At 34.0% G+C, this 22,880-nt stretch overlaps 2 protein-coding genes and 1 long non-coding RNA gene across 3 annotated transcripts; 2 read left to right on the forward strand and 1 right to left on the reverse strand.

Annotated features, from left to right (window-relative positions):
• Positions 1-4,112: 4,112 nt before the first annotated feature.
• On the forward strand, positions 4,113-8,004 carry LOC141661070 (nucleoside hydrolase 3-like). Its single transcript, XM_074468052.1, has 12 exons — positions 4,113-4,313; positions 4,410-4,589; positions 4,692-4,802; positions 4,906-5,169; positions 5,265-5,441; positions 5,680-5,961; positions 6,063-6,185; positions 6,304-6,504; positions 6,584-6,837; positions 6,917-7,121; positions 7,207-7,512; positions 7,591-8,004. Exons 1-12 carry the CDS (start codon positions 4,113-4,115, stop codon positions 7,879-7,881), a joined length of 2,595 nt encoding a protein of 864 aa, XP_074324153.1. The 3' UTR covers positions 7,882-8,004.
• A 2,412-nt stretch (positions 8,005-10,416) lies between these two features.
• Positions 10,417-11,472, reverse strand: LOC141661915 (uncharacterized). The gene is made up of 2 exons (XR_012550165.1): positions 11,005-11,472; positions 10,417-10,865 (listed from the first exon to the last, which is right to left on the reverse strand). It is a non-coding gene; the product is annotated as an uncharacterized LOC141661915 (long non-coding RNA).
• A 10,539-nt stretch (positions 11,473-22,011) lies between these two features.
• On the forward strand, positions 22,012-22,473 carry LOC141661071 (uncharacterized). The gene has a single exon (XM_074468054.1). The coding sequence runs from the start codon at positions 22,012-22,014 to the stop codon at positions 22,471-22,473; it is 462 nt and encodes a 153-aa protein (XP_074324155.1).
• Positions 22,474-22,880: the final 407 nt, after the last annotated feature.

Raw genomic sequence — 22,880 nt, forward strand, 5'->3', positions numbered from 1 at the left:
ACTTCAGTAACTCTAATTTCAGCTAGAGGGAACATTTCTCTCCATTTTTGATTTGCAAAGCCACGATCAAGGCCTTCCTGCACCCAATTTATTTTTCCACGTGAACTTTTCACCTGCAAAATCGAGATCCACCAACTCACAAAATATATGGAGAAGCCATAATTTGAACCTTGAACCTTGTTTTTTGGATTTAGGATATGAATTAGGATAAAGTTTATAAAAGAAAAATGGCACTAAATATGTACTTAGCTGAATTACTGATCACATGAATACATAGTAAAGATATAATGTATTTTGATGATAGAGTTAGTAATTTTTTAGTAACTTTCCATAATTGATGATAGAGTATAATATTGAGTTTAGGATACAATTTTATTTCTATAAAAAATTTCAATCCCCATGTTTTAACTTATAGATTATAATCCTCCCTAATGATGTTGGTTGGAGAAAATATAATTTAATACCTTCCGCCAAGTTAATTTTTAAAAGATTAAAATCCTTCGTTTATTTAAAATAAATAAAAGAATGGAACATTTAAAGTATTATACTTCAATTCCATAAAACAAATAGGGATAAAATTTTAAATAATTATATTCTAATCCTGAACTTGTTCTTTAAAAATAAAAAATCTCAAGTGATATTAGAGAAAGTCTTTTTTCATAATTTTTATATAGACTGAACTACCCTATTTTTAATATTTATATAAAATTTGTGTTTTGTAGGAATTGAATTCGAGTTGCTTCATTCTTCTATACAACCTCGTACCACTACACCACATTGTCACATTTGTTTTTTTATCAAACACATAATATATGTAAGTGTACTAAAGGATTATTTTATTTATATTGTCACATGTGTTTTTTATCAAACACATAATATGTAAGTGTGCTAAAGGAATATTTTATTTAACTTTAAAGATAGTTACTTGAATTCCGCAAAAAAAATGATAGTTACTTGAAAATTTGTACAATTAATTTTAAAGAACTAAATTTCAGATATAAAGTTAGGTATAGTACATAAATGGATTATTATCTTATTTATTATTATTTTTTAGTTTGAAAATATACCTCATATATTTTTAACATATTTTTTATTATAAAAAGTAATTAAAATGTACATATATAATTTTTAAAGAAAATATTGAAAATAGAATCGCCTATATATAAATAATCTAGATTGGTTTCAGAATTTGACCCATTGTTCAAAAAATACTCAAAATTTGACTACATGACTAGCCGAAAAACATTGTCACATTCTATGTTTAGTAAATTTAAATTACAAGTTCGACGAGAATATTTTACTAATAATGTGAATTTTTTTATATCTTATATTAATATAAATTAATGTTTTTGAGGTATTTATAAGATCAAGTCAATTGATTATTTGTATTAAAATTACTAACTTCACTTTAGTGTTTTGAGACTTGTCCGATTTTAAAAATATTTGAAATTTGATATGAGATCTCACGAGATTAGTTAAAACTACAATGATATATTAAATAGATTTATTTTTCATTTTTCACTTTAAAAAACTAGCATTTTAAAAAGAATTCTTTTAGATAAAAATATTTATTGATCAAGACAATATTGTACAAATATCTTGAATTATTTTAATAATTTGAAATATTCAAATAAAAGTTATATCTATACTATATTGTAGCATTTGATTCAATATATTTTATACTATTTAAAAAAATATATTGTTCAATAATTTGAAGTAATTAACCAGTTCAACTAATATTTATAAAACTTTATCAAATTAAAAAATATTTAATTTTAGGAGAATAATATACAATATTATCAAATTATTATATGAAGAAATATTAGAGTTGTAATGAAAGAAACTTGAAAATAGTTTAAATAACAATATAATTCCAATTTTTCCTTCAAATTCTTGAAAAAAATCATGAACATCAATAATAAGTCTTACAATATATAATTTATTTTTATGTTACATGATTGATACTGGGTCGCGTAAAAAAAGATATGGATTGTTTGTGAGTGATAATGTGAATACCATATATAAATTATTGCAATTTATTAATTACATAATTTTAATTTTTGAATAATTATAAATACATGTTATTTAAATAATCAATTATCTCACTAGATATTAATAATGATTATACATGTACATAAATCAGATATTTAGCATATAAATAATTTAAATTATCGTAATTTCCTAAGAAATGTAACATACGATAATTTACATGCTAACATACACACATATAACTTAATCTTATTTTGTTAAGAGTAGTATAAAAAAACTAACATTTTTCCAAACATACATACGTTAAATTTTAAAAACTAAATTTTTTCATTAAAATCAACTTTTATATCAACAGTAGTGTAAATTTTATATTATTTTATATTATGATTGCAAGTAATTATGAATTCAGTTATTCATTTTTTATCTTTCTAAATTGAGTAAAGTAATTGTAAGTTAGTAGAAAACTCAGTAATAATATAGACCAGTTATATAATTTATTTAAATAAAACTCAAAATTTTTAGTTAACTTATTCAACATATATGTTGGTTTTTAACTTTTTCTTTGTAAACATACCAACGACATTCTACATATTAAGTTTATTAGTTTCATTTCACAGTACACTAACTACCTGTTTATATTCATTTTTTAAATACAATTATACAACACAAACACGAATATATATAATATTGGAAACGTTGTGGAATTTAATAATGTCTTGTATGAAAATGATACACACATAAATACGTTAGATATTATACAACATTTACAAATAAGATTATAACCAAAAATATTATAATTGGATGCATAAAAAAACTCCAGAAAATAAGGCACCGTTATTATGATAGTTATTATTCTAATATTTCACCTCACTCAAAAACGGCTAATGCTTTAAAGAAGTTCTCCCGCAAGCCTGGTTAAGAAATCAAACGCTCTAAAATCTCTAATAAGAACATCTCCCATAAATAAAAACCTTTAGCTAAAATGTGTCAAAGATACTGTTAAAAAATATTATATAGATTGTGTAAAAATTAATCAAAATTATGCATTTTATTTAAAATAACTTAAAATGATGAAAATATATTGTTTTAAGCCAATTCCACTAAAATAAATCAACAGGTTCGACAAATTTTACATAATCAATATTTTATGTTATTTTAGCCAACCATTTTAACCAACATCATTGAAGATGCTCGTGGATGAAGTCTTTTTTCAATTTTTATATTATTATTCTAACAAGATATGATTATTTAATAAATTATCGATAGATTAAGGAACATTCTCCAATTTTAGATGGAAATATCAAAAAAAGTTTTAGTGACATAAACGTAAGTTATTGCATAACAAATGAAGTATAAATCAATGTTTTTTTTTGAAGTGAAGGGGTAATTAGCACTTAGTGGTTTATCCCAAAATTTGTTAAACTATGTATGTCTAATTATTAAAAAAAATTATAAATTATATAAGTCTAATTATTAAAAAAAATATGATACTTTTGTTGGTTCAAAGAACCTCAGAAATAAATTTGTTACTCCTTCATCTTTTTACTGCCTTCCTTTTTAATTAAATGATCTAATATTACATATGATTGTAATAATAATTGAAACTTTTTGTAATACTCCTACCAAAATACCAAAATTTAATTATATTTATTACTTTCCTAAACATGGATTATCACATCTTTTATTCTGAAAAGGATAATCACATTTTTAGATATTATCAAAAATGAAATTCTTATTCTAAACTTAACTGTCTGAACTCATAAATGGAATCCCTCAAAATAGAAGAGAGGTTAAATGCAATACTGTTTTTTTTAAACTGAAATGTAGTACTCTTGATTATTTTAATTTTTACATTTCTACCATAACGGTGAAATGACATTAATGTAAACAAGGAAAATCAAAATGCAGGGTGCATCATATTACAGAAAAATAAAATCCAATCTCAGATACCTCCTATTGAAGATAAGTTTTTAAGAATGATGCCAGGAAAAATATTCCAAGATTGCTTCTTTTTGACTTGTATATAAATTGCCAGGAAGAATAATACACTCCTGCTAGCTGCTCCAAAGATGAGGTTACTTGATGCACACATATATAATTTTATTTGTAATAGGAAAAATGCAATGGCTTTTGGTTGGACCATGTCTATGTTCATATGTTGCATGTCTATTATAGCAAACGGTGAAGCAAACAACCGTGACAATGATGCACCACCTGGCAATGTCAAACTTCATCGGATTCTAGTAGATACAGATATCGACACTGACGACATATGCGCTCTTTTGTACCTTTTGAAACTTAACCATTCAGAATTTCACTTGAAGGTATCAATATCAATGAAACAATGTTTCATTTGAATTTCACTTGGTATATTTGCTATAACTAGTTTGCATGCTAATATATGTACCATCTTCATGCAGGCTATTACTATTAATTCCAATTCATGGAGTAATGCAGGGCACGCTGTGAATCATGTTTACGACTTGCTTTACATGATGGATAGAGATGATGTTTCTGTAGGAGTTGGAGGTGAAGGCGAAATTCTTGAAGATGGTACTATTTTACCAGATGTTGGTGGCTATCTCCCTTTAATTGATCAGGTACATACATATAAGAAGTCATTTTACCTAGTTTTGAACTGTTTTGTTAGTTTGCAATCTATAATGCATTTGGATGAATTATGTTGTATATGTTTTTATCAGGTGAAAACTACAGCAGGAGATTGTAGATATAGACAGTCTATTCCAGTGGGTATCAAAGGAACATTAGATATTGACACAAACTTTGGCCTCAGGAAAAGCTTCCTGCCGCAAGTATGAATTAGTACTTTGAGTTTTTTCTTTTTTAAATACTTTTGAACATTTTGGATCATGATTAGTGATTTGCATAGCGCGATCTCATAAAATTTGGATTCAGGGGAACAGGAAATATACACCTCTTCGGCAGGCTACAACTCAACAAGTAATGATCGACACAATTTCAGCCAGTCCGACCACTGTACTTCTCCTTGGATCGCATACAAATTTTGCAATTTTTCTAATGAATAATCCACATTTGAAGAAGAATGTGGAGCGTGTTTTCATCATGGGAGGTGGTACACATGGTAACTTATACACAGCCTACTCTGCCAATCCTTATGCAGAGTTCAATTTCTTTCAAGACCCTTTTGCTGCATACCAGGTAAATTATATGTGTCCATGTATGTGCATATTATATAGCACTGAATTGATGAAATATTCGATAAAGGTGTGTAACATTTCATCTTTGTAATTCAGGTGATACATTCTGGGATTCCAGTTACCCTGGTCCCCTTGGATGCAACAGATACAATCCCTGTAACCAAAGAATTTTTTGATATATTTAAGGATAATCAGCTTACATATGAGGCTCAATATTGTTATAATTCTCTGAAAATAGCTCATGACACTTTGCTCAGTGGCCAATTTCCTAAGGTAAAAATTCCCAGCAATCAGAAGTACTTGTGTTCATAATTCAACAACCACAAAAAAGAAACCACACTTTCTAAGCTGGGATCTGTTATCAAACGACTTATCTATTATATTTTGTTAAATATGAACTTATCTACTCTCTGGAGAGACAAAGTCTACTTACATTTTAACTTTTGCAGACCATGTTTATTTGGTTTGGTTTAATTTTACCTCACTAACCATGTTTGGCTTCACATGACAGAGTTATTCTATTTGGGATACATTTACTGCTGGTGTAGCGGCCTCAACGATGCATAATTATTACAAGCCTGATGGGGAAAATGATTTTGCAGAAATGAAGTACATGAACATAACTGTAGTTACTTCAGACAAACCTTATGGGATATCCGATGGCTCGAATCCGTTGTATCAACATAGAAAGAAAATGTTCAACCACATGAAAAACGGGATACACAGTGGCCATGTTCAAACTGGAAATCAGGATCCATTTTGCCTTGTCAAGGATGGCACAGGGAGATGTGAGGTATCATCTTTATCTTCAACATTGTGGTTTTCTTCTAATGAATATAAATTGTTCCTAAGGATATATTTAAAACTTAATTGAATGCTGATCATCATGATCAGGACGGCTATACCAAAGAAGTAAGTGGCGCAGAAGGTGTTCGTATACTAGTCGCCACACATGCAAAACCTAATCGTAACCTTAGCAACCCGCTTGATAGACAATTCTTTACGAGCTTCCTGGATGTAAGCTTTTGTAAACTCTCTTTTGACCTCAAAATTGTACTACTTTTTAACTTAAACCGTATTTAAGGAGTATCTAATTTAAACATGATTTTATAATTGTTTTATGTATGAGTTGCAGGTTCTTACTAAACCTCAAAACAGTGGGAGGTTCAATTTCACTACACAGTTTCCTTACTACAAACAAATTCTTCACAAACCAAATTTTAAAGGAGAAAAGAAACTAGGGAAGAATGTTGTGTTTGATATGGATATGAGTGCAGGAGATTTCCTAGCTTTATTGTATCTTCTTAAACTACCTGCTGAAGTGATTAATCTTAAGGTGAGAATAAATACTACTTTCTTTTCCATTGACCTGCAAATGAGAAACAAGTTTTACTAGTTTCTTTTTTCTTGTCCAGGCAATCTTAGTAACATCAACTGGTTGGGCAAACGCAGCTACAGTAGATGTAGTTTATGATTTGCTGCATATGATGGGTCGTGATGACATTCCTGTCGGCTTAGGGGAGTTCTTTGCATTCAATCAGTCTTCTTTTCCTAACAGTAACGTTGGGAACTGCAGATACAGCAAGGCTATTCCACATGGTAGTGGTGGACGTCTTGATTCAGATACCCTTTACGGATTTGCTCATGATTTGCCTCGCAGCCTCAGAAGGTGCATTACAAACTCAACAGTTTATGTCATTAGCTTCTTGAGCCTAGTATTTTACTCCTGTATATGACCTCTCTTTCAGATATAAAGCACAAGATGATGGAAAGTATGGTGCTCCAACAGAGAGTGATAAGCTTGAAGCACGGCAACCATTTGCAATGGAGGTTTGGGAATCTGTATTGAAGTCTTTGGATCCTGGATCAAAAATCACTATATTGCATAACGGACCCTTGACAAATTTGGCAAAGATTATTAGCTCTAATAAAAGCATTAGCACTCTTGTTCAGGTATGGTCGTAGAGTACTTTCTAGTGAAGTTCATGAAAACTCACTGACTGAAGTCGTTAGCTGATTGATATATATTCTAATGCAGGACGTATATATCGTTGGAGGAAACATCAACTACGATAAAAATGAGACTGGGAATGTTATCAATGTTCCTTCAAACATAAATGCAGAAATGAACATGTTTCTTGACCCTCTGGCCGCAAAAACAGTATTTGAATCCGAGCTAAATATTACCCTCATTCCTCTTAATGTCCAACGTAAAGTCAGTGCATGCGGTAAGATTATTGAAAAGCTACGCTATACAAGAAAGACAGCCGAGGCTTCATTTTCATGGCGCCTCCTATCAGCATTACAAAGCTTGCAACTACAAAATCATAGATATCAACATATGGTACTAATGCTTAATATATACCTAATTTATTCACAGTTTCTATAATTTTGCATTCTACTAAATGGTTATGTGTTGTAGGAAACATTCCTCGGTGAAGTTCTTGGTGCAGTTGTCTTGGCCGGTGATAATTCAACCTTAAAATCAGAATTCGATGTCAAATCTATTAGAGTTTCAGCTACTGGAGATGTATCTAAAGATGGACAGCTATATATTGACGAGAAGCAAGGAAAATCAGTAAAAGTGTTGACAAATTTGGAATCGTCGGGATATTATGGACTCCTTGCAAATCGACTTAATGATAAGAAACGGTCTGCAGTAGTTGGAAGCTTTGAGGAGCAGAGAAACATTTGGAGTAGATCAGCAAATTAAACTTACACGCATGAAACGTTTAGTGAAACATTGCTTTTCTTGAAGGACGACCTAATTTTGTAAGTGCATAATACTGTAAGGTCTCCTTCAAGGAAGAACTATGTATACCATTAGTCCATGTTTCGCCACGGTTACCTATAATCAAGAGAAGCTAATCTATCTACATTCCATATATATATATATTCAAGTAGTTGCTCTTTCTTAGATATCTATAACACATACACCCCGGCGGCGCACATCAGACATTACGACCACATATCAGACATTTAAGAGAGAACAATCTGCATGTACCTAACAAGTTCGTAAGCAGGCTGTTATGATCAAGCATCAGATTTGTGAATTGACAGAAAAGGCGGGAAGTAGCATTTATAAAACGTAGTCGTTTAATCTTTTGTTGCAGGTGTCGTCTCTGGTCCATTAGGTCTCCTTGTTGTTTTGGTTAATGATTTAGTCCACGTCCATTTGTGGGGTGTGCCCATTTGTGGGGTGTCACGTGTCAGTTATGTACTAGGTTGTTATATATACCGCCACCATCATTTGTCCCGAGGCAGGCTGGATCATTATTATCTATTTTGCAATGTTATTTTTTTTCTAAATCTAGTTCTTTTTATTTTCATCTTCTTTCTTGATTTATATCTGCAATTAGCTAACAATTGGTAATCAGAGCCAGTCGTTTCTTGGAAATGGCTGATAAAACACCTCTTCCTCACCGTGAGCAAGTTCTTTCTTCCATGGAGGCGAAACTCCTTCTGGTTGAAGAATCACAAAACTCTACATCTGAACAACTTCAACAAATCAAGGCACAATTTTTATTGGAAAATCGAGATATTAAGCAAAGTTTAGCTGATATAAAGGCGTTGATTAAACTCCAGGCGCACCTCAAACTCAAACCCAGGAAGATGGAAGCTCTAACAAACCTCAACATCAGACCAAGATGGTACCACTTTCTACCCCTACCCCTACTACTTTCGTTATAGACAATGATATGTTGCGTATTCATGATGTTAACCTCACTCAAAGAAAAAATAGTCACCCACCACTTACATCACACACAATGGATCTCACCACTAGACCATTGGAACCAACATCCTTACCAGAACTAAGAAATATGACTGCTTTTCTCCAGTTTCAAGCTGGACCTTATATGTTTAGTCCTCATTCTATAACTACCACTCAAAACCCTCATTTGATACCCCCCTTTCTACCAGTCTACACTAAACCCATTCGCTCCTCTAATCTATCCTTATTATCCTCAAGGTCAATTACAAAACCACCCACCCGCTTACCACATACCTGTCTCACAACCATCTATTACTCAACAACCTGTTAACCAACACAGGATTCCCCGTGACAATACTCACCAAAGGAACTTTCACACAAACCAAGGGTTCAAAACACCCAAATTTGATTGTCCAAAGTTTAATGGAAAGGATCCCAGAGGACGGATTACCAAGTGTGAAAAGTATTTTCAGCTAATGCCCTCTATTGATTTACGATCTCGGGTTCTAAGTGATGCATTACATATGGAAGATGATGCGGACATTTGGTATAGAACAGTAGAGGAAGAGAAATATAACCTCTAATGGCCTGAGTTTACTAGATTGGTATGTCAAAGATTTAATAAAGGAGGCTATGAGAATGTTGTCGGCCAATTCAATAAGCTTGTTCAAAAAGGCAGTGTGGACGATTATATCAATCAATTTGATGAATTGAGGAATTATGTGATGTTGCAAGAGGGATTTCACAGGGAATCATATTATATTGACAACTTCATAAGTGTCCTCAAGGAGGAGATCTCTCAACATTTGTATAATCAAAAGCCTCATACCCTGCAAGAAGCTAGAGACAGAGCTAAGGGCCAAGAATACTACCTCACTGTGTTGGATAAACGATACAGAGCTAGTAAATACTCCCATCCTTCCGGTACTAACTCAGGAAATCCTGCCAGCAAATTCTCCAGTGACAAGAGTGTCTCTAACGCTAAACCACTTGACACTTCTCGAAGATTAACCTTGGCTGAAATCAATAAAAGAAAACTCAAAGGGTTGTGTTTTCATTGCGATAAGAAGTTTGAACCAGGCCATGATTGTCGAAAGAAAAAAATTTATGTACTGATGGATGATGAAACTGAAAATGGTAAATCAGATGATGAAGACTTGGTAGTAATTTGGGAGGATGATAGTGTACATCATAATACTGAAGGAGAAGAAGCTGCAAAAATCTCACTTCATGCCATTACTGGATCAACTAGCAGTTGTACAATAAAATTGCAAGGGCAAAAAAAAAACAGGGAGATCACTATCTTAGTTGACAGTGGGTCAACTCATAACTTCATCTTTCAAGGGCTAGTAAAACAGCTAAAGTTACAGACAATGCCTTGTAATGCCTTTAATATAACAGTGGCCAATGGTGAAAGAATGCAATGCTCTACTGAGATTGATAAGGTCCATTGGACAATGTCTAATCATAACTTTCACTGCAAGATGAATGTAATCCCTTTAGGAGGGTATGATATGATTTTGGGTGTAAAATGGATGGCCACTGTAAGTACTGTAACAATTTATTATCAACAAGGCAACATCGTGATTAATTGGCAGAAAGAGAAGTTACAGTTACAACAGTCAATCAAGAAACCTGAAGTGCATCTGCATACTCAAGCTAAACAAGTCAAATTTCATCAAGAGGAAGCTTACTTTCTAGTACAGCTCACTGCTATTGATAAGGAACCAGTGGAATCAGATTCATTGCACCCTGATATAAGGCAACTTATTAACTCTTATGCTGATATCTTTGAAGTACCAACGAAACTTCCACCACAGAGATCCCATGATCACTGTATTTTCTTAAAACTGGGAAGCCAACCCATCTCCTCTAATCCCTATAGATGCCCAATAGCACACAAAGAAGAAATTGAGAAGATTACAAGGGAGCTACTAGCTGCAGGAGCGATCAGAAACAGTAGCTCTCCATTTGCCTCTCCAGTCCTATTACTCAGAAAAAAAGATAGCACTTGGAGGTTAGTAATTGATTACCCAGCCCTTAATGCTATAACTATCAAAAATAAGTTTCCTATCCCCATTATTGAAGAACTTTTGGCGAACTTAAAGACGGTAAAGTATTTACCAAACTGGATTTAAGAAGTAGGTACCATCAAATTAGAGTAAATGAAGCTGATATTTTCAAAACTGCCTTTAAAACACACCAAGGTCACTTTGAATTCACGTAATGCCATTTGGGCTCACAAACGCTCCAGCCTCCTTTCAAGCTCCCATGAATGATGTCTTTAGTGCTTATTTGAGGAAATTTATTCTTGTCTTCCTTGATGACATCTTAGTGTACAGTTCTAGTGTGCAAGAGCATGTTGTGCATCTAAGGCAAGTGTTTGAAGTACTGAGATCTCAAAAAATGTTCGTTAAAAGAAGCAAGTGTGCTATAGCTCAACCACAAATTGAGTACTTGGGCCACTTAATATCTTAAGGAGTTTCTGCAGATCAGAGCAAAATTTTTGTTATGATAAACTGGCCTAAACAAAAGTCGATCAAGGGACTGAGAGGGTTTTTAGGCTTAACCAGATCCTATAGATGATTTGTGCAGCATTATGGGGTGTTTAGTAAGACACTCACTCAACTAGGGGTGGCAATTTCGGATTTTGGGTCGGTTCCTATCAGGTTGGATATACCTGATTTTTTTAGTCTGACCCGAACCCGACCCGACCCGAAACGGGTTCAAAAATTGTGACATGAACTCGACCTGGTAGGTACCAAATAACCCGAAATTGACTTGTTTGACCCGAAATAACCCAAAAATTAGAAAAAATTAATAAAATTAAAATTAAAAAAATAATTTACATCATTATAAAACTAAAATGTTATGCCAAATTAATATAAAAAATAGAAATATAATAAAACACAATATTACAAATGATTGATAAAATATAACCTACCATTTATATACATATATAATATATATATATATTATTTATTTAAATAAACAGGTCGGGTTCGGGTATTTCGGGTCAACCCGAAAATGACCTGATTTTTTCGGGTAAATTTTTACCCAACCCGAACTCGACCCAAAAGTCAAAATCCTCAAACCTAATTCGTACTTTTGCGGGTTGGGTTCGTGTCGGGTTTCGGGTCGTGTCTGATTTTGCCACCCCTACACTCAACTGTTAAAAAAGGGAAACTTTAGGTGGACCAAAGAAGCAGATAAAGCATTCACTGATCTGAAGACAATCATGTCCACAACTCCCGTTCTGGCCTTACCAGACTTCACCAAACCAATTGTAATTGAGACAGACGCCTGCAAAAGTGGGATTGGGGCAGCAATGATGCAAGAAGGTCAACCTATTGCTTACCTAATCAAGGCCCTTAGTCCAAAACATCAAGGTCTATCTACCTATGAAAAGGAATTACTTACTGTAATTTTAGCCTCACAAAAATGGAGATCTTACTTATTAGGTCACCATTTCATTGAGAAAACTGATCAGGAGGCAATTAAGCATATAATGGAACAAAAGATATCCACCAGCCTTCAACAAAAGTGGCTGTCTAAATTAATGGGATATGACTATTCCATTCAGTACAAAAAGGGAAAGGAAAATCATGCTGCAGATGCTCTTTCCCGGGTGTTTGAGGATTTTGAAATCACTGTTATAGTGCAGCAAGATATACCTCAACGGAGACAAGAGATGCTCAACAGTTTGATCAATGATGATTATGCTCAGAAGATGATCTCTAAAATCTTGATTGACCCTCAGGGAGGTGATGGCTATACCTTGGTTGGTGGACTATTAAAGAAGGGTGACAGACATTATATTGGGGCTGACACTGACCTCAGAAAGAGAATTTGTACTGAAATTCATGGAAATGCAGAGGGAGGGCACTCAGGGATAACAGCTAATGTCAAAAGAGCAGAAAGAATTTTTATCTGGCCGTCATTAAGAACTGACATCACCAATCTTATCAAAGAATGTGATATTTGTCAAAGGAACAAACCAAAGCATATTCCATCTCCAGGCCTTCTTCAACCTATTGAGATCCCAGATCAAGCTTGGGAAGTCATTACAATGGACTTCATTGATGGGTTACCAAAATCAAAAGGAAAAAGTATGATTTTGGTGGTCATTGATAAGTTAACGAAGTATTGTCATTTAATGGCTTTATCCCATCCCTACACTGCTCAATCAGTAGGTGAAGAACTACTCAATTCTGTGATTAAACTACATGGCAGTCCTCAAGCAATCATTTCTGATCGAGATCCAGCCGTCATGAGTTCTTTTAGGAATGAGCTGTTAAAGGCACTTGGAACAAAAATTAAACTAAGTTCAGCCTACCACCTGAAGGGTTTTAGCACATAAACACAGCGAAAACATAAATTTAAATCTTAAAAAAACTGAAACCCTCCGCAGGATCCATGCGAAAAATAATATTTAATTCGTAGTTCAATATGTTTACCTTAAGAAGCTTTACGTTAATGGAAAGATGGAGGTCTTTAATGGCGATCCAAAAACGATGAACGGAGATCCTTAGCAGCTACTCCTTAAGTGTGAAGCACTCCACCGGTATCAACCAAGAAAACGATGTAATGAAGGAGGAGGAGATGGAAAGAATTAGGGTTTTGTAAGTCTTTTTGGTTGAGGCAAAAATAGGGTCTATAATAGTATATTTATAGGCAAAATTTTCAGCTGAAAATTTTCCCATAAAATATTATTATTATTAACCCTTTATTATTCTCACTAATAATTAAAACACCTGTTAATTATTAATCCTTTTTCTAAACTTTTTGAGAATAATTCTCTCACTTGATTTAATTTCCAAAAGTTAAATTCTTAATTAATAATATTAAGAACCTTTTCTTAATTAATTTATAATCAATTAAATCTCATTTAATCAATTATTAAATTTTCCAATTAATTATTTATTTCATAAATAAATAATTATCAGCCATTATTAATTAATTCCTCCATCATTAAATCATTCTCTTTAATGGTGTGACCCTGTAGGTTCAATATTAAGCCGGTAGTAGAAATAAATAATAATAAAACTATTTTATCATTATTTATATAAATTCTCTAATTCATTAAATATGATTAATTAATTAATCATATTTATTCTACATCATGAGGGATACTTCTCAGCATATCGCGACTATCCGAATAATACGAATTCACTGCTTAGAATACCAAGAACCTATTCAGTGAGTAGTTACCGTACAATCAATTCCTTCTACCCTGCAATGTCACGATTAAATACAAGGCATGGAACTTGTGTCAAGCATTAGAAACTCCTTTCTAATTTCATTCACTCTGGCCAGAGATTCCTGAACTAGCATAAGTGGATCAGCATTGAACATTCTCTTCCTTCACTGGAAGGGGTAGATCCTTTATTGATCATACACTATCTTCGTGTACAAATTCTTATACCCAGTAGAGCCCTTATAATTGTCCCTTGAGACTAAGAACTAAACCAAAACATAGTTCAGTGTACACAAGATGACTATGATGACCTCAAGTCTAAGGATACTTGTACAACTATCACTATGTGAACAACTGCTGACACGTGAGTGAACTCCATCAGTTGTTCAGCTGCGTGAGTCATGTTCAGTGAACTTATTCTATAATAAGCACCTACATACTAGCTATAGTGTCACCACACAAATGTTTATGAAAACAGACATCCTTCATAATGAAGCAAGCATAGTATGTACCGATCTTTGTGGATTATTAATTACCAGTTAGTAATCCTACGACCAGGAACTATTTAAGTTTAGAGTTATCATATTTTAGGTCTCATTATTATGATCTCATCACAATCCATAAATAGCTTTACTCTAAACTGTGGTATATCTTATTTAAACATTTAAATAGATAGAGCCCGCAATAAAAAAAAGTCTTTTATTAATATCAATGAAATCAAAACAAATTACATAAAAGTTATTCCTAAATCCTCATACATGATTGGACTTAGGACATATCTCTTTCAATCTCCCACTTGTACTAAAACCAATTACTCTGGTATCTAATACCCATCTTGTCTTTATGACGATCAAAGTGACTCTGAGAAAGTGGCTTTGTGAGTGGGTCTGCTACGTTGTTATGTGTGTCAACTCTCTCGATGTTGACATCTCCTCTTTCAACAATCTCCCTAATCAGATGAAAGCGCCGCATGACATGTTTGGAATTTCTATGAGACCTAGGCTCCTTGGTTTGTGCTATTGCTGCGTTGTTATCACAATACAACACAATAGGCTCTTCAACGCTAGGAATAACTCCCAACTCAGAAACAAATTTCCTCAACCAAATGGCTTCTTTTGCAGCCTCACTTGCAGCTATATATTCTACTTCCGCTGTGGAGTCAGCCGTTGTAGACTGTTTGGAACTCTTACAACTAATCGCACCACCATTCAGAGTAAACACGTACCCTGACATGGATTTGCTGTCACTTTCTGATTGAAAACTAGAGTCAGTATAACCCTCTATTTTCAACTCAGATTCACCACCAAAAATAAGAAAAATGTCCTGAGTCCTTCGCATGTACTTAAGGATGTTTTTCACTGCTTTCCAGTAGTCTTCACCTGAATTGGACTGATATCTGCTCGTCACACTAATTGAATAAGCAACATTAGGCCTTGTACACAACATCGTGTACATGATAGATCCTATTGCTGAAGCATAAGGAATCTTACTCATACGCTCTCTTTTCTCAGGTATGAGACCCCTTTTGGAGTTTTCCATGCTAAACCTTTTAAGCACTTTCTGGATGTATGTACCCTGGGTAAGACCTATCATTCTTCTAGATCTATCTCTATAGATCTTCATACCGAGAATGTAGGATGCTTCTCCCAAGTCCTTCATGGTGAAGTTCTTTGATAGCCATACTTTGACTGATTGTAGCATCTGTATATCATTTCCTATAAGAAGTATGTCATCCATATATAATACAAGAAATGTTACCGCGCTCCCACTAACCTTCTTATAGACACATGGTTCATCTATGTTTTTGATAAAACCAAACTCTTTGATTGTCTCATCAAAACGGATGTTCCATCTATGAGAAGCTTGCCTTAAACCATATATGGTTCACAGCAGCTTACACACTAGGTGTTCATTTCCCTTGGAAAGAAAACCCTCTGGCTGTGTCATATACACTTCCTCCTCAAGTTCCCCATTGAGGAAGGCCGTTTTCACGTCCATTTGCCAGATCTCATAGTCGTAGTAAGCAGCAATCGCAAGCAAAATCCGAATTGATTTTAACAGGGCTACAGGCGAAAAAGTTTCATCAAAGTCAATCCCTTGCCTTTGTTTGAATCCTTTTGCCACGAGCCTGGCCGTATAGGTCTCCACCTGGCCATCTGCTCCAATCTTTCTTTTGTATATCCACTTGTACCCAATAGGCTTAACACCTTCAGGCGCCTCAACCAGAGTCCATACTTGGTTGGTATACATAGATTCCATTTCGGATTTCATGGCACCATGCCATTTCTCTGAGTCAACACTACTCATAGCCTCATTATAGGTCACAGGGTCGTCATCATCAATGATTGACAACTCATTGTCATTCTTAATGACAAGGCCATAATACTTCTCTGGTTGGCGAGACACTCTCCCTGTCCTACGAATGGGCTGTTCCACAGAAGGTTGTTCAATCTGAACATGTGTTTCCACTTGATCCGTAGTAGTTTGTGCTTCTTGAACTTCATCAAGTTCAATTTTGCTCCCACTGTTTCCTTCAAGGATAAACTCCTTTTCCAAGAAGGTAGCATGTCTGGAGACAAACACCCGATGATCGGTGTAAAAGTAATACCCCAAAGTCTCTTTAGGATATCCCACAAAATTATATTTTACGGATCGAGATTCCAACTTATCTGGGTCAACTTTCTTGACATAAGCTGGACATCCCCAAATCTTAACGTGTTTAAGAATCGGTTTCCTTTCTTTCCATATCTTATATGGTGTTTGAGGAACAGATTTGGAAGACACCTTATTCGGTAAATATGATGAGGTTTCCAATGCATAACCCCATAGGAATACTGGAAGATTCGTATAGCTCATCATGGACCGAACCATGTCTAACAAAGTTCGATTTCTCCTTTCAGATATCCCATTTAACTGTGGAGTATATGGAGGAGTCCACTGGGAGACTATACCATTTTCTTTGAGATAATCTAGAAACTCTCCATTCAAGTATTCACCACCTCGATCTGATCGAAGAGTTATAATATTGTGTTTGGTTTGTTTCTCCACTTCATGTTTATATTCTTTGAACTTTTCAAAGGCTTCAGACTTGTGTTTCATCAAATACACATATCTGAATCTAGATCTATCATCTATGAAAGTAATGAAGTACGAAAATCCACCCATGGCTTACGTAGACATTGGTCCACATACATCTATGTGTACCAATCCTAGCAAATCTGCAGCCCTCTCTCCATATCCACTAAATGGAGATTTGGTCATTTTACCCAATAGACAAGACTCGCATGTAGGATATGATTCAAAATCAAAGGGGTCAAGTAACCCTTCCTTATGCAATGTCCGCAGTCTATTTTCACTAATATGACCTAGCATACAGTGCCATAAATAGGTCAGATTTTCATCATCTCATTTTTTTTATTATTTTGTTCAATCTGAAGTAAATCATGCTCCACGTCACATACATACAGACCATCATTTAAAATGCCACGTCCAAAAAGAACATTATCTCTAAGGATAGAACATTCATTATTCTTAATAATAAATGAAAAACCATCCACATCCAACATAGGAATAGAAATAATATTCCTCACAATAGAGGGAATGTAATAACAATTATTCAAAACAATAGTCTTGCCCGTAGGCATATGTAAACTAAATGATCCTACAGATATGGCCGCAACCCTTGCTCCATTGCCCATACGTAGAATCACCTCATCTTTTTAAGAGTCCTACTTCCCTTTAGTCCTTGCAACGAATTGCAAATATGAGAACCACGGGCGGTATCTAATACCCAAGTAGAAATTTGACCTAGTGACATATTAACTTCGATCATGAACATGCCTGAATCAGAAGCGGTAGTCTTACTACCCTTCTTCTTCTTCAATTCTGCAAGGTAAACCTTGCAGTTCCTCTTCCAGTGCCCCAACTTGTTACAGTGAAAACAAACAGCTAAATTAGGACCAGTCAACTTGTGAGCATCTAGTATGTTCCGGAGTGATAGTGCAGAAGACATGACGAATATAGTAAATCTGTAAATGATAAACACATAACAACACTTAGCAAATATTCAATTTCATTTCAAAACACTATATGAATTGGGTCTTTATTCATAAGTGTCTCCCACTAGTGTATCTAATTTTTTCAAACCCCTAGGTGAAAATTAAGCATTCATAATGCTAGTGGGAATAGGGATCCTACATTCCATCACACAACCTCGGCTGTGGCACGAAACGTCATGTGATGTTCAATAGGCAGACAACTCTTGCCAATTACATCTTATGTTATTCCCTAATATAAGTTTAGCCTCTTGAATAATTGAGTCACGGCTGTGGCACGACAAACTCAATATTCTAAGTCAAGTCTAACCCAACATTTCGTACAATTGAATCAGTCTCCAACGGCCCACGGCTGTAGCACGTACCGACCTTTAGATTCTAATTCAATGTACACATCTCTATGTAATAGACAAGTATTTCTTATTTCGAAATCAAAGCCCTCGGCTGTAGCACGAAACGACAATGATTTAAAAATAAGAACCACTTTCTACCATGTTGGAAGGCTATGACCGACACAAGCCCGTTGTGTCATTGGCCAATTACTACTTGATATTATTTAATTTTAGAGGGATTATATTACGTTACAATCATAATCATATTATAAAGAGATTCGTCCTTTTAAATTAAATATTTCAAATCAATAATCGATAATCATATGATTCCCAGATCGGGTGGAGCATTGTCAAGAGGCGTCACTTAATAACCCTTTCTTACAGATAGAAATCTGTTGTTGACAGAATCATCCTTTCTCTCAATATTGAAAATTCATAATCAATTACGTGTTTCATAAACACAAGAATCTCATGATCGTATTCATAATATTTATTGTTAAGGCAAGAAATGATTCCTATTCTAGATTTTCTAGAGCACGCCTTATATTGATTTAAGTTCACCTAAATCTATCATCGTATGGTAAACATAGGCATATATCTCATATATAAAATTAAATAAACAAGTAAATGTAAAGTGCAATAAAGTAAATGTGTTTGGTTATGGCCCCATCCTATGTGATCTTTATCAAGCTCATGATAAAGATCAAGGTCAATCTAATATGGTGATGGAAATAAATACAGCTACTTATTACATAAGTCTTCTTCTTTGTTTAGACTTCTTGTATGCCTCGTCTTCATCTTTGTATCACCTCCATTGGATAGCCTTATTGAGTCTTCAATTACATTACATGATTGAAAGTAAAACTAATCTAATGAACTTACAAGAATAACTCGAGTTACATTCGAGATTTATGATTACAAAGATTGACGACATGCAAGTCGTATTTAAAACCAAAACCAAAACCATTACACTAAGGTTGAAAGGCCATAACCATCCACCATGCTCATACAACACATAAAATCATGTTAAAACACATAATCTGATCTTAACATATCATATTATCCATGATCTAATCATAAAAAGAAAATATGACAAAAATCAGAAAAATTAGAATCAAATCAGAAAAACAAGATTCACTGTTTACGGGCAGTAATCGACGTCAAACTCCTTACAAATGAGTCGTTGATAGCTATAGCTATCAGTTTTGTTCAGACGCTCGTTTACCTATGGAATAGGGTATTCGTTTGCGTAAATCGGACACCAGACCCAGATTTCAGCAAATCTGCAGCAGCCAATTCAGAATCTGTATCTAATATGATTCTCATAATTAGAACAAACATAAATCATGTATATATCAGTATATATATAGAATACATAATCATCTTATGATTATACAACTCACATGAATATCATATATTCAAAACCATACATATATAAGCATATTATATCAACATCAAATCATGGCGAATCACGTACATGCTCATATATCGAAAACAGTTAAACACATAAACGAATTAAAAACTTTTCGCAAGTAACTCTGATGCCATTGAAGGGTTTTATCACATAAATGCATCGAAAACGTAAATTTAAATCTTAAAAAAACCGAAACCCTCCGCAGGATCCATGCGAAAAATAATATTTAATTCGTGGTTCAGTATGTTTACCTTAAGAAGCTTTACGTTAATGGAAAGATGGAGGTATTTAATGGCGATCCAAAAATGATAAACGGAGATCCTTAGCACCTGCTCCTCAAGTGTGAAGCACTCCACCGGTATCCACCAAGAAAACGATGTAATGAAGGAGGAGGAGATGGAGAGAATTAGGGTTTTGTAAATCTTTTTGGTTGAGGCAAAAATAGGGTCTATAATAATATATTTATAGGTAAAATTTTCAGCTAAAAATTTTCCCATAAAATATTATTATTATTAACCCTTTATTATTCTCACTAATAATTAAAACACCTTTTAATTATTAATCCTTTTTCTAAATTCTTTAGAAATAATTCTCTAACTTGATTTAATTTCCAAAAATTAAATTCTTAATTAATAATATTAAGAACCTTTTCTTAATTAATTTATAATCAATTAAATCTCATTTAATCAATTATTAAATTTTCCAATTAATTATTTATTTTATAAATAAATAATTATCAGCCATTATTAATTAATTCCTCCACCATTAAATCATTCTCTTTTATGGTGTGACCCTGTAGGTTCAATATTAAGCCGGTAGTAGAAATAAATAATAATAAAACTATTTTATCATTATTTATATAAATTCTCTATTTCATTAAATAATTAATCATATTTATTCTACATCGTGTGGGATACTTCTCAGCATATCGCGACTATCCGGATAATACGAATTCACTGCTTAGAATACCAAGAACCTATTCAGTGAGTAGTTACCGTACAATCAATTCCTTCTACCCTGCAATGTCACGATTAAATACAAGGCATGGAACTTATGTCAAGCCTATCTTATTTAATCACTTGCTTTCCCATTCACTATGCTTAGTTCTATTTAATGTAAATTAGAAACTCCTTTCTAATTTCATTCACTCTGGCCAGAGATTCCTAAACTAGCATAAGTGGATCAGCATTGAATATTCTCTTCCTTCACTGGAAGGGGTAGATCCTTTATTGATCATACACTATCTTCGTGTACAAATTCTTATACCCGGTAGAGCCCTTATAATTGTCCCTTGAGACTAAGAACTAAACCAAAGCATAGTTCAGTGTACACAAGATGACTATGATAACCTCAAGTCTAAGGATACTTGTACAACTATCACTATGTGAACAACTGCTGACACGTGAGTGAACTCCATCAGTTGTTCAACTGTGTGAGTCATGTTCAGTGAACTTATTCTATAATAAGCACCTACATACTAGCTATAGTGTCACCACACAAATGTCTATGAGAACAGACATCCTTCATAATGAAGCAAGCATAGTATGTACCAATCTTTGCGGATTATTAATTACCAGTTAGTAATCCTACGACCAGGAACTATTTAAGTTTAGAGTTATCATATTTTAGGTCTCATTATTATGATCTCATCACAATCCATAAAAAGCTTTACTCTAAACTGTGGTATATCTTATTTAAACATTTAAATAGATAGAACCCGCAATAAAAACAAAACAAGTCTTTTATTAATATCAATGAAATCAAAACAGATTACATAAAAGTTATTCCTAAATCCTCATACATGATTGGACTTAGGACATATCTCTTTCACCACCCACAGACGGATAGGCAGTCAGAAAGGCTTAATTAATGTGTAGAGATGTATTTACATTGCATGACTGGGCACAAACCAAATGATTGGGTAAATTGGTTGCCTTTGGCAGAGTGGTGGTATAATACAAACCACCACAGCGCCATTTGGATGTCTCCATTCCAGGTACTGTATGCAATCCCCCTCCACCTATCAATTTCCAATACACTCGAACTAAGGATACTACTGGTAATGGCATGTTACAACGGAGGTGGGAGACCCAACAGCTGCTCAAAAAAAATCTGGTAAAATCACAAGAAAGGATGAAGTGGTATGAGGATAAGAAAAGAACTGATCGAGAATTTAATGTTGGAGATGAAGTTTTCCTCAAGCTCCAACCTTACAGACAACATTCTTTGGTGCATAGAAAAAATCAGAAGTTGTTTGCAAGATTTTATGGTCCTTATGTTGTGACAGAAAGAATTGGCAAGGTTGCGTACAAAATAGCACTACCAGTGGGGAGTAAGCTGCATAATGTCTTTCACATATCCCAGTTGAAGAAGAAGATTGGCTCTACTAAGGTGGTGCAAAATACACTACCTGGGATAAATGACACAGGTGAAATTGATCCACAACCCCTGGACATAATCGACAGGAAACTCATTAAGAAGGGAAATTTACCGACTGTCATGGTTCAGGTGGTGTGGGAAAATGGCACAAAGGAAGAGGCTACCTGGGAACTTTGGGACAGGTTGATTAAGAAGTACCCGAATTTCCATCTTTGAGGACAAGGATAAATTTAAGAAGAAGGCAGTTGTTATGATCAAGCATCAGATTAGTGAATTGACAGAAAATGCGGGAAGTAGCATTTATAAAACATAGTCGTTTAACCTTTTATTGATGTAACGGTGTCGTCTTTGGTCCATCATGTCTCCTTGTTGTTTTGGTTAATGATTTAGTCCAGGCCCATTTGTGGGGTGTCACGTGTCAGTTATGTACTAGGTTGTTATATATACTGCCACCATCATTTTTTCGGAGGCAGGATGGATCATTATTATCTATTTTGCAATGTTACTTCTTTTCTAGATCTAGTTCTTTTTATTTTCATCTTCTTTCTTGATTTTTGTCTGCAATTAGCTAACACAGGCACACACTTTTACTTTCAACGTGTTTCTTAGTGACTATATAAAAG

The sequence above is a fragment of the Apium graveolens genome, chromosome 5 (assembly GCF_009905375.1).
Source record: "Apium graveolens cultivar Ventura chromosome 5, ASM990537v1, whole genome shotgun sequence".
NCBI classification, from domain to species: domain Eukaryota; kingdom Viridiplantae; phylum Streptophyta; class Magnoliopsida; order Apiales; family Apiaceae; genus Apium; species Apium graveolens.

Excerpts from the sequence above, each read along its gene's own strand:
- LOC141661070 (XM_074468052.1), top strand. The coding sequence starts at position 4,113 with ATGGCTTTTGGTTGGACCATGTCTATGTTCATATGTTGCATGTCTATT. Across the intron at positions 5,170-5,264 it reads ACCCTTTTGCTGCATACCAG|GTGATACATTCTGGGATTCC; the intron begins GTAAATTATATG and ends TTTGTAATTCAG. Across the intron at positions 6,838-6,916 it reads TTGCCTCGCAGCCTCAGAAG|ATATAAAGCACAAGATGATG; the intron begins GTGCATTACAAA and ends CCTCTCTTTCAG.
- LOC141661071 (XM_074468054.1), top strand. The coding sequence starts at position 22,012 with ATGAAGTGGTATGAGGATAAGAAAAGAACTGATCGAGAATTTAATGTT.